General features: G+C 37.0%; 1 protein-coding gene across 1 annotated transcript; it reads left to right on the top strand.

The window, feature by feature from the left end:
• Positions 1-3,050: 3,050 nt before the first annotated feature.
• On the top strand, positions 3,051-3,593 carry LOC143603666 (uncharacterized). The gene has a single exon (XM_077080407.1). It carries the CDS (start codon positions 3,051-3,053, stop codon positions 3,591-3,593), a length of 543 nt encoding a protein of 180 aa, XP_076936522.1.
• Positions 3,594-13,446: the final 9,853 nt, after the last annotated feature.

Raw genomic sequence — 13,446 nt, 5'->3', positions numbered from 1 at the left:
GCTTGAGCAGAGTAAGTTCAAGTTTTAATAACGTCATATATTTTAAAACATGCCAAGACTTTAAGTATAATACAATATGTGGAAATATAGGCAAGTGGATAAGTAATAAGTAGCTATATATACACATCTACATAACATCCAAATAACATAATCAGGGTCGAACACGCGTACGACCTGAGCACGTGATACGGGATTTTAGGAACCTGTTATGATGATTATGCCACACGAGCCGCCCCCCCTTACGGGATTTTCAATGCCCGCCACAGGATTTTAGAAACTGAGTAGTATAGTTTGGCCCGGCCAAAATCATCATGCAAGTAAAATTCAATATGATGGTGACCATGCCACACAAGCCACCCCCCTCACGAGCTTTTCAAGGCCCGCCACAGGATTTTAGAACCTAAGTAGTATAGTTTGGCCCGGCCACACAAGCCACCCCATCGTGATTCCGCCGTTGCGGGGTGACAGATTGATATTAGAGCCATTGGTTACAGCGAACAAGGAGTCTTAATGAAACTGGTCTATAACTAAATGACTCTTCAAAAACGTTTCGTAAATAAGTGGCTTGTTAAAGCACAAAAATCAAGTGTCCTTTAGAATTTTTTTCGTTACTTATGCTTAGTCGTTACATACGTGCTGCATGTAAATATAATGAAATATTTTAACATCTATTTGTTCATACTTATGTATATTTGTATGCATCTTACCTTCATTATTTTGTACGGATATTGTTGTCACAACATGCCGTCTAGTAGTCTCCCCATGGAGATCACGGATACTAAGGAGAAGCCGACTGAGTATCACTCCACCTCTGATCCGTTAGAGCATCAGTCATTCTCCGAGCCGTCTAAGCCCCACCCCATGACTGAGGATGAGGAGGATCCTTCAGAGGAGGAGCCCATCGAGGATGATGAGCCTGTCAATGCCCTGATACCCTGGTGACCCAATTGTCCTTGATATCCCTATTGACAATGTTGTTCCAACTATCCCTGATGCCCATATTACCCCTGATGCCAATATTGTCTCCAACGACTATGCCCAGAAGCCGATTCATCAATCTCGAAGACGAGTGCATTTCCGTAGTCTTACCCCTCCTCCATTAGCTCTGGGGGAGCCATAATACTAGCAGAAAAGCGGGGTTCTTTTGAGGATGATGGCACCAAGGAAAACCACTCGACTTCCGGCTAAGTGGAAGTTAGCCTCTCGTTCATCAAATGAAGAGCCACCTAGTAGGAGACGCCATTATCACAGGCATCTCAGGACTATTCAATTGATGCTTCGCATACTTTCTCGCTGGAGAGATTTGGATGGCATACTATCTACTTATGAGCACAAAGAGTATCTCGTTTAGCACCACCGCTACCCTTTACTGGAAGCTGATGGAGTTGACAGTCCCTACATTGGTTGCTCGCACAAACGTTGTGAGGAGCATTTGGATTGGGAATTTAACCACATTGGAGACTTAAGCCATTCGAAACACCAGATGTAGGAAGACTTGAATGCTATGGGGATCATGTGAGGAACTTGCAGAGGGATATGAGGAGGTTGGAGAGTCAAAGGGATTTCAATGACCAGTTTATTCATGTGCTTCATCATAGGATCGTAACTACTTAGGAGTGCACTATGAGGCCCGAGCTAATAGCCAGGATCAGTGCAGTGGTTGCAAGACTTGCTGTTCTTTTCTGCATGTATTCCCGTTTTTGTCAGTAAACCTAGTACGGCGGGTTGTGTCGGTAAGACTTTATGTAGCTTAAACTTAGTACTGATGTGGTCATATAAACCCACCTATTATGTATCCTATTTTGGAAATGATGTACTTTGTTGGATTGACTATGTATGCTATGGTTTATGATTATGTGATAGTTGTGTTCGTTCAAATTCTTTTGTACATGTGTTGACATTACAAATTATATGTATGTCTTATCCTTTTTATCTTGTGTGATTAGAAGAAAACATGCCATCTAAAAAGAAAGTAACACGACAAAATACTAGGGAAACTAACCTTATGAGTCCCGAGGACATGAACAGCTTATTACTCAATGCGTGGCTACATCTATTACCCAACTTCAGGAGAATCGTGCATCGAATGGAGGTTCAGGAAGCCGCACTACTAGTGGTGGACCCGAAGGTAAAGTAAAACAGAAACAAGCATTATATGAGGAATTAACTGTTCATGGTTGCAAGTGGTCTAAATTATTAGCCTTGGTAATGCAGATACTGGAAGCAATCACAAGGGGTGCTCATATAAGACTTTTATGTCATTCCACCCCCGAAACTTTCGTGGCTCTGAGGGTGCAATAGAATTGCTATGATGGATTGAAAAAATTGAGTCAGTTCTAAAAATTAGCAATTGGCCGGCGCCGACCCTTGAGGACAAAGCGCTCACATGGTGCAACTCTCAAGCTAAGACTCTCGGCCTGGACGTGGCATATTAACTCTCATGGGAACAACTAAAAACTATGATGCTCGAGGATTATTGCCTCCGAAATGAGGTCTAAAATTAGAAGCCAGGCTATGGAGTTTGGCAATGGTTGGTAACAATATAGTTGGGTATAATGATCGTTTCAATGAACTTGCAACTCTTGTGCCCCACATGGTCAAGCCTGAAATCAAGAAGATTGAACGCTATCTCTAGGGTCTCACACCTCAAATTCGTGGTATGGTGATTTCATCAAATCCTACAACCACGAAGAGTGCCATCACCCTAGTTAACAAGCTAAGAGATGATGCTGTCCTTGATGGAATTTTTAGTAAAAAGGAGTATGATAACAAATCTGGGGAAAAGAGGAAGCATTTTGCTAAAATGAGCAACTAGTCTAAGAAGCCGAATCATAAGAAACAAGAAACTATCAAGGCTTTTGCTGTTAATGTTCTGGAACCAAGGGGTTATGGCGGCACTCTACCAAAGTGTAACCGGTGTCCATACCATCATGTGGGGGAAATGCATTCAATGTGACAAGTTCAAGAAGTTTGGTCACCAAACCCCAACTTTGGAGGACTAACAACCCGATTGACAAAACAACAGATAGGGTAAAGCAAGGATGTTATGAATGTGGAGACCCCAGCATTTCAAGAAAGACTGCCCAAAACTGAAGAAGAACAATAACCAAGCTCGTGGGAGGGCATTTGTGATGGGAGCTGGTGACGCTCGCCAAGATCCTAATACCATCACGGGTATGTTTTTAGTAAACAATCACTATGCCTATATATTATTCGACATTGGTGCCGATATGAGTTTTGTGTCAAATGACTTTAAATCTTTTCTTAATATTAGGGCAAGTAAATTAAACCAACGATATACAATTGAATTGGCTAATGGTAAGCTAATTGAAACCAATGAGATTATCAAAGGGTGTACTTTGACTTTAGAAGGACATTCGTTTGACATAGATTTATTACCCGTAGAGCTTAGAAGTTTTGGCATCGTCGTTGGTATGGATTTGTTATCAAAGAACCACAAAGAAATTCTGTGTTTTGAGAAGATAGTTCGCATCCCGCTCGAAAATGGAGGAAACCCTCTTGATTCATGGCAAGAAAAGTTGCACCAAGTTAAGAACGAAAAATTGCATGAAGGCCCGAAAGTATTTACGTAAAGTATATTATACATTTTTGGCGCATGTTGTTGAAAAATAACCTGAGGAGCGGCGCATTGAAGACATACCTATCATCAGGGATTACCTTGAAGTGTTCCCTGAAGACTGCCAGGACTGCCGCCACCAAGACAAGTCGAGTTCAGAATTGATTTGGTGCCGGGGGCCACACTAGTCGCTCGATCTCCGTATCGGCTAGCACTATCGGAGTTGCAAGAACTATCAAATCAGTTGCAAGAATTATTGGATAAGGGTTTTATAAGACCAAGTTTCTCACAGTGGGGAGCTCCAGTCTTGTTCTTGAAGAAAAAGGATGGAACTATTAGGATGTGTATCGATTATCGGGAATTAAATAAACTCACGATTAAGAACCGATATCCACTTCCTACAATTGAAGACTTATTTGATCAACTACAAGGTTCTAGCTTCTACTCAAAGATCTACCTACGGTCCGGATACCATCAATTGAGATCCAAGAAGAAGACATTCCAAAGATTGCATTCCGAACTCGTTACAGCCATTATGAATTCTTAGTCATGCCCTTTGGTTTAACAAATGCACCTGCATTTGCATGGATCTCATGAATAGGGTTTTTAAACCTTATTTAGACAAGTTTGTGATTGTGTCATCGATGGCATCCTCATAATTCACAAACCAAGGAGGAAGATGAACAACATTCGAAGTTGATCCTAGAATTGCTCAAAAACGAAAATTTGTATGCTAAGTTTTCAGAGTGTGAATTCTCGATCTGAGAAGTCCAATTTCTTGGACACGTAATCAATGAGAAGGGCATACACGTGGATCCTAACAAGATCGAGGCAATTAAAAATTGGGAAGAACCAAAGAATCTAACCGAGGTGAGCCAATTTTTAGAATTGGCTGGATACTACCATCGATTCATCGAAAAGTTTTCCAAAGTAGCCCAAGCACTAACTATTCTGACACAAAAGGATAAGAAATTCGATTGGGGAAAGGAACAAGAGTAAGCTTTTCAACTGTTAGACAGAAATTATGTAGCACATTGATTTTGTCTCTTCCCAAAGGTGCTGATAATTTTGTCGTCTATTGTGACGCGTCTCATCAAGGCTTGGGATACGTGTTGATGCAAAAAGACAAAGTGATCGCCTATGCCTCTCGACAATTAAAGGTGCACGAGAAAAACTACACGAATCATGATTTGAAATTAGGAGCCTTCGTATTTGCACTTTAGATTTGGAAATACTATCTCTATGGTACAAATTGTACCGTGTTTACGATCACAAAAGCCTACATCACATATTTGATAAAAAAGTATTAAACATGCGATAACATCGATTATCCGATAACGTCGATTGGTTGAATTTCTTAACGATTATGATTGTGAGATTCGTTATCATCCGAGTAATACGAACCTCACCACTTAAATTCGTAATGCACAACAAGAAGCGCTTAAAGTTGAAAACTTAGAATGTGAAAACCTTCGGGGGATGGTTAAGTAATTGGAACCCAAATCCGATGAAACTCTTTACTTTTTGAATAGGATTTGGGTATCACAAATTGGAGGGTTACGAGAGCTAGTCTTAAATGAGGCTCACAAGTCTAAATACTCAATTCATCCCGGTTCTGACAAGATGCATAAAGATCTCAAGGAGTTTTGGTGGCCTAACATTAAAGGGGATATTGCCATTTATGTTGGTTAATGCCTACATGTTCAAAGGTCAAGGCTAAATATCAGAAACCGTCCGGACTCCTTCAATAGCCAAAAATACCGCAGTGGAAATGGGAACAGATCACTATGGATTTCATATTAAAATACCTAAGACGCGAAACGATCGTGACACCATTTGGGTAATAGTCGATCGCCTTACAAAATCTGCTCATTCTCCCAATTCAAGAAACTGACAAGACCGAGAAACTCGTGGAATCGATATAAAAGAAATTGTGTCTAAGCATGGTGTACCAACTTCTGTCATCTCTGATAGAGACAGTCGTTTCACATCAACATTCTGGCAGTCGTTAAAAAAGCCGTTGGGTCCTCTATTGGATATGAGTACAACCTATCATCCACAAACAGATGGTCAGAGTGAAAGAACCATACAAACCTTGGAAGATATGCTGTGTGCTTGTGTGATGGACTTTGATGGTAATTGGGATAATCATTTGCCACTAGCCAAATTTTCTTATAATAACAGCTATCATACTAGCATTAAGGATGCACCATTTGAAGCACTTTATGGCAGAAAGTGTCGCTCATCACTTTGTTTGTCAGAAGTTGCGAGAAACACATCACTGGTCCTGAGATCATCCAAGAGACAACCGTAGAATTTTTCAAATTAGAGACCGTATAAAGGCTGCAAGAGATCACCAAAAAAGTTATGCCGACAATAGACGTAAACCGTTAGAATTTAACATGGGTGATAAAGTTCTTCTCAAATTCTCTCCTTGGAAAGGCGTTGCTAGGTTTGGTAAGCATGGGAAGCTTAATCCTAGGTATATTGAATGATTTGAAATTTTAGAACGAATTGGTCTGGTTGCTTATAAATTGATATTTCCACAAGAAATTAGTGGTATTCACGAAACTTCCACGTGCCAAATTTGAAAAGTGTTTAGCCGATGAGACACTTATCATACCACCCGCTGAGATCCGAATTGACCACAAACTTCATTTTTTCAAAGAACCCATAAGCATTGAGCATTGGAAAATCCAGAAACTCAGGTGTAGTCGCATCAAGTTGGTAAAAGTACGTTGAAATTCAGAACGTGGTCCAGATTTCACATGGGAACGTGAAAATCAAATGAAGAAAAAGTACCCTTCTTTGTTTGAAAAGTCCCTAATTCAGGATGACATGAGCCGGATTTCGGATGAAATTCCTCTATTATGGGAGAATGTGACCGCCAATTTTCAGGTCAATATTCGTACACCGCCCTAAACGCGCTTACAGTTTTTATGAGTTTCTATTTCGTTTAATATGAATTTATTAGCTCATATAAGTCTAGCGAATCCATTCATACCGTTATCATACATTGGGTAATTTTAGAAATTAATGGTACACATGCAAGTTAACCTGACGAACCCGAACGTTGGTAATAAAGTTTTATAAATCCAAAACAATGTTCAATAGTCCAATATATAAACTTTATATTGTACATTCAAGTACAAAAACTTAAAGATTCATGACAATATAACTTCAACCATTGTTAAACTACCATTATATTTAAACTAACAATTCTAATCCTAGATAAGTAAGATACAGTTACACCATCAACCATCTAATTATATATGATTTAAATATTATGCATACACTAATAGTATAGTATAAAGTTGAAAAAAAAAGAAAATATGCTAGACAATCTCATGGCTGAACCACATGGGGACACTCTACCTTTCTTCCTGTTTTGTGTGGTTAGCATGTTGTTTCACCAAAGTTGACTATGGTTGACTAAAAAAATGAGATTTTATAACTAATCTAACTAGAACTAAATCAAACTTATAATGGAACAAAACTAATCCCCAAACCCCCACCCAATTCTCCTGGTCAAACACATCAAAAGGGGACCCCCCTCCTTGCTTTCACTATCCATTTTCCCATAAAAGTTGTTTGGAGATATGTTCTTATTAATGCAACACTTTTTTAACTTATTTAACATACTCTTACAAATATCAAGCAACCAAACATCTTTCTCACTTCTCTTAAAACCGGTCCAAAACACCGCTTTCCAATCCACATCCATTATCACCTTTTATGCAAGTATTTTTCAAGAAACAAGCTTAAATCTACAAGAACGTCACGCCTACAAGTATTAGAGATCGTGATTCAAGTGAAAGTAGGCAAGAGTGGTGCTAGGAAATCAAGATTTCTTTTCTTCTTTTTTCCTATTATTTTTATTATCTCCTCTAACCTTACTCTAGGTGAAGCCTACACACAAATCTTTCATTATTTTTGTTTAAAATGCAAGTTTAAGAACTTTATGAAGATCTACCCTCAAGTGTTGGTTAAAAAGTTGGATGAGCATAAAGAACTAATAAAACATTGTTTCACTAAACAAATCATGTAACTAAAGCTTAAACATGCTAACAATCTTTATACATAAGCTTTCATGAAAATATGGATAAAAGAGAACAGTTTCTTGTAAACTTAACTTCTTTTAAACTAACAAAACTGGTGTGTTCATCCTCTTTAAACATGAGAAAATAACTAACTTATGTTATTTATGGTGTATACAAACTTATAACAACATAAACTACCAAGAACATGGGTAAAGCCAAGATCTACAAGAACAAACTTGTGAAAGACAAGAACTACAACAAAAAGGAAACCATGAACCTATGACTCGTAATCAGCATATAAATGTGTTAAAAATCTGGAACAAAAGGCCTAAAGTATTGTAAAGATAATGCTAAACAATTTTATAAACCATTGACCATAGGATAAAGTTGTTATATACATAGAAAATTTTAAAAAGGCTTAAAAGTACAATTATGAGTAGACAGTGAGCTGACAGTTTACATAACTGGGTTTCACAAGCTCATAACTGAGTCGATACATAACCAAAATTCACAATTCTTGAGTCTAAATATTCTACATTGAGTGTAGTTTTCAACCCAACCAGTTTTATACAATTTGGACGAGGTTTGATACCCCAAACGGACTTTACAAAACTAGTGTCAAAACTGTCATTTTGTTAGCAGATTTGAGTCTTACTCAAGGACCCATATGTTAGTCATATTAAGTCTAAGTGACATGATTCGTTTGCAAAAGGTTCCTTTATCTCTTAGGTTTTAAAGTTGTACTCACACTCATCATGAAAATAAGATTAGGATAGACAAATAAAGGTTTTCCCACAGACTTTCAATAAATTTCGCCGTACGATCCTTGTCTACTAATAAATATGTTTGGACCCCTTAAACACCTCTAAAAATTATGTGTCATAGTTTTCTAGAAACGTAAGATATATGATAGCATGCGATTAACTTTTAAGTCAAAAAAATGTCATTTGACACAAGAAAACCTAGTCACTTCACACACCAAAATCGCTAAAGAATAAGTCAAGAATTTAACAACATATAAAGTGTTAGATACAAGTTCCGTGTTACCAAATCTTAATATAAAGCTTGTGTGAGAACTTATGGACTTGGCATTCTTAATATATATATATATATATATATATATTATATATATATATATATATATATATATATTATATATATATATATATATAATATATATATATATATATATTGATCCAAAAGAGAAACTTATGATAAAACGCATAAACAAATCACCAACGGTTCATCGGGATATACATTAACAACAAACGCATAAACAATCGAGTCTAACATATTGGGTGGACTTTATACAAGATCAACATGTAGTTGATATTATACTATGGGATTCTAAGTAATCGTAACTGATTAGGTCACGGTTAGGAGAAGTCTCACGCTTGTTTAGATATTTTCCAACTATTTCGTGCGAAAACTCAAAGGTGAGTTTCATGGCTGTGACATTTGAGCCAAAACAAGGTACACCTCAGTACGTATTTATCAAGTAAGCAAATAAACGCTTTTTGCGTAACAAACGAACGATTAACCGAACGGGTCGGGTTATGACCCAGTTATCTCCGGGGGGGGGGGGGGGAGGGGCATCTATAAGTGATATACGTTTAATATAAGCTAATATATTAGTAATATGGCCTTAATTCGATAGCAAACAAGTTAAAAGAAAACATGCTCGTTTAACTACCCGCTATAGATTTATACGCGAAAGATAGTTACAAACCAAGCATTGTATCTTCTGTTAAGCCGAAAAAGACTTACCAAACACTTATTTGAAACGTTTTAAGCGATTAGTGAAAATATTTTCGATTTTTACAAACGTATAGTATGTTTTTAAGAATTTACACAAAACTAGCTGAAAAACGATCGTTCTCTCCGCCCTGTTTAACGCACCCGATAAGTTTTTTGCGCCAAAAACCGAACCCAAACTAAATTTGGATTGGGCTTTTCGTGTTTAGGCCTTTATAACCAGATTATTGGGTCAAAATGGGCCCAAATTGTGCCCATATATACTCACGGCCGCAAGCATACTCCACCCCCATGTTTTTTTATAAAAACTTAACCTCAAAGCCAAGTTATTCATTCTATTTAACAAAGAAAGTTCAAGTCAGCAGCTGCAATTTGATTTTTCTAGAAACTCTTCAAACCATAAGGTAAATAACTTAAATAAGCTACTTTTAAACTTGTTTAACCTTGATTAATACCATATAAACATGTTTTAATTGTTAAAAACCATTCCTAACCATGTAAAAACCCTAAAAATGGTCCATAAACATGTTTTGATCATACACATGGAAAGGAACCTGGTTTGATAGTTTTTTTGGCCATAAACACGGATTAGAGGGTTGAAACGGCATTTTTACGGTTCAAAAGTTCGTTTTTGTGCACTATCCGAAACCCTAAGTTAAGGGCTGTTATGTTGATGAAAAATTGCTTGGTTTGTGATATAGGACTTGTATCTAGCCTACATAGGAGCACAAGAGCTTGAAAAGTTGATTAGAAAGGCGGAAACGAACCAAAACCGCTAAGGTAATGCCGAAACACTCGCTTACGGGCTGTTTAGGTTAAGGTTGTGATGTGCATATTGTTAGGTCTTGAAATTTTTCAGGGACATTAGGGACCATATCATTGAGTTCCTGTTCAAATTTGGTAATTTTTCAACCATCCGAGATTATTTGGTGAATTTATTACCGAATTGGGACGTTTATTTGGGAAAAATAGTTAAAATAATTCAAAAATTTTTGAAATTTTTCAGGGAACTCAGATTTGATATATTTTGAAAACATATGAATTTTGGGATCATTTGGAAAAGTTTAAGGGTGTTTTGTGCATATGCGTTCTTATGAATTTTTATAGTCGAATTTGAACAAGCTTATTGCATTCTGGAATTGATACAGGTTGTTTTGGGACATAATTTGAGTATTCAGGAATTTTTTTGGAATTTTTGGAAATCGTTTGGGATAAACGGACGATTTTCAGGCGTAATATAGCAGTAAAAATGAATTTTTAAAAAATTAATAAATCAGTAAATAATTCCAGAAATATTTTTATAAAAATCTACATATTTTATTTGATAAGTGGTTAAATTTTTCATAATTTAATGATTAACGGTTAATTAATTATGCTAATTTGAAGATTAAACAAATTCAGTTTTTATAAAAACCGGCAAGTTCGCGATTAACGAACCTGCGGGAATATCAAAACACCAAGAGTGATCAAAAATCATATTTTAGGATTAATTAAGTAAAAACGAACCTTTCTATGAGAAACCTGGACAATCTGGATAGATTGTGCGCGTTTTGTCTCAAATCAAACTGAATAAACGGAAACGGGCCCCGTAGCTAATCCGGGACCCCAATATGTGATCTTTCTTTATAACTTAATTATTTTATTAACCAATACATTTACCCAAGCTTATTTCCCCATAACTGTTTTCTGAACGCGTAAACGAACAACTTGGCCCAGCTGGGAAAACGGGAATTTAAGCCAAGTTCGGTTTTAAGTATTAAACATTGAACAACATCACAATCTAAGCCTATTGCCACTTTCTGGGCGTTCCAACTATACCCAGATTAGTTATACATCCTAGTTTAGTATTGAGATTATAATAATATTAAAATATTAATATTATTATAATATTGATTATAGGAAACCGTGATTACAAGTTACACAAACCTCGAACCGACATGCTACCGATTATCTACTAAACAGTGAGTTTTATGACCCCACTTTTTAAACAGTTTTACCAACTTTTGGGGTGAAAAGCATGTTTGATTATGTATACATATCTGAAATTTGTAATGATGTGAATTATCTAAGTGCTAACACACGAAAGTCCCCACGATCACAGTGATTAACTTCGAGCCGGTGACTTTTGAATAGTACTATTGGTTTGACAAACCCAAACGGAATCGGCCTGGTTTCCGTGTCACATAGCGTCGTTTGCATATGACCATATTTATATATAGTAGCTATGTAGTGTTACACATAGCTACTGGGACATGTTTTGGGCGGAAGGGGAGCCATAGTGGTTGATTGAGCGTGGGAAATGGATGCACGCAGCACATACAGTCAAGGCTTCACTGTTGCTTAGCATAATTACATTATTTACATACATACATACTTATATCATGATTACAAGCGTTAACTTGTGAATACTCATAACTGTTTTCTTGAAACTCGTGAAACTCACCAACTCCAGTAGTTGGCCCGTTTTAAATTACTTTTCAGGTGTACCTAAATCAGAATGATTTGGTTATCTGTTTCTTGCCCAAGGTGTGTGGTTGATGCTATGTGAATAGGAGCGAGGGTGTTAGTAGTAAGATCGTATAGTTAACAAACTAATTTTGTTTGTATCACCTAGATTGTAAAACAATGATAGAACAATGAAATGTAATATATTGTAAATTAGTTCGTGATGTTTCTTTATAAACAATGTGTTGATACCAGAGGTGTCTGTTACATTCCCGTTTTACGCTTCCGCATTGTGCTAGTCGGGGTGTGACAGAAGTTGGTATCAGAGCCATTGGTTATAAAGGATTAGGTTATCCCTTAGGGTACCTAAAATATAACCGTAGGCTCGATTAACTCTGGGAAAACAATTAAATAATAAATTAATATTATATACTGATGGATGCCAGGATGAACTTGTAGGGCAAGTGAGTTATTGTGGTCCGGAACATAATAACAGACTTGTTTATACGAGGGAATTCGGGAAAAGTCGCGAAACGTGTGGTTAGATAAAAATGGCAACATATGTGTATAAAAGGTAATTGGTAAGTATATATATATGTAACATCCATACGTGCTTATCTGAATCAAGGTGTATAGATACGTATACGTACGATACTGTTGATGACGGTAAATTTTATTATGAATATATATTCATTTATATTCATTATTAATTCTAATAATAATTAAAATTAAAATTTTAATAAAACTAATATTATATTCTAATATAATTAATATTAAATTTGGCTTAATTAATTAATCTCTCCGATAATAGTTAGCGCTAGCAATAGATATTATTCTTATAACTAACCTTTGTGCAGAGTCATGTTAAGGAATAACGACTACATACCGGAAGAAGAACCGGTAGTCTCTGCTGAGGAGTATCCAGAGGAGGATGAGGAAAAGGTGGAAGAAAAAGTTATTTGTAGAGAGCTATCCAGAAACATGCCTGATCTGTCCGGCTACAGATTCGATAGTTATCCACCCAGGTCACCACGCAGAGATCAAAACGAAGTTAACAGTCAGTACCATTCACCTGTTAGAGTAGCCAGATCACCCACTCCACCTATTCACCTGTCACTGACGACTTCAGCTACTGCACGAGTCCGACAGACTGCTCGTATTCGGGTAACCCCGATTGACCCTACCTCGATTCCATTCAGATATACCCACAGAACAGTTTGTGAAATACCAGTGGGTTGTTTTATTTACTTGTACAACATTTGTTGTTATTATTGTTACAATGTGCTGTATACTGGAATTAGTATTAATTGGCTTATATTTGTTTATCTTTATAGAATGGCCCCAAAGAAAGCAAATCCTATGACTGAGGCAGAAATAACCGAGGTGATTGCTCGGCAAATGCAGGCAGTAATCCCACTTATTGTAACACAGGTGACTGCTGGTGTAAACGCAAATATGCAAACAAACCAACAACCCATCAATAATGTACCCCCAAACAACACTGAAATTGTCACAAATAATAATCCCCCACCTAATACAAACGCCCCTCCCAATGCAAATAATCCCCCACCGAACCCAAACAATAGCAATAACAACCCTAATCCCCCTCGGAGAGAATATTCAATTAAG

This window comes from Bidens hawaiensis, unplaced genomic scaffold, assembly GCF_021521415.1.
Source record: "Bidens hawaiensis isolate Kalapana, Puna unplaced genomic scaffold, B.hawaiensis_p1.1 tig00062364_1, whole genome shotgun sequence".
NCBI classification, from domain to species: domain Eukaryota; kingdom Viridiplantae; phylum Streptophyta; class Magnoliopsida; order Asterales; family Asteraceae; genus Bidens; species Bidens hawaiensis.
Note: the sequence above shows the minus strand (reverse complement) of the source record. Positions and strands in the feature narration are given on the sequence as shown.

What these genes read in the sequence shown, in the direction of transcription:
- LOC143603666 (XM_077080407.1), top strand. Translation starts at nt 3,051, where the DNA reads ATGTGGAGACCCCAGCATTTCAAGAAAGACTGCCCAAAACTGAAGAAG.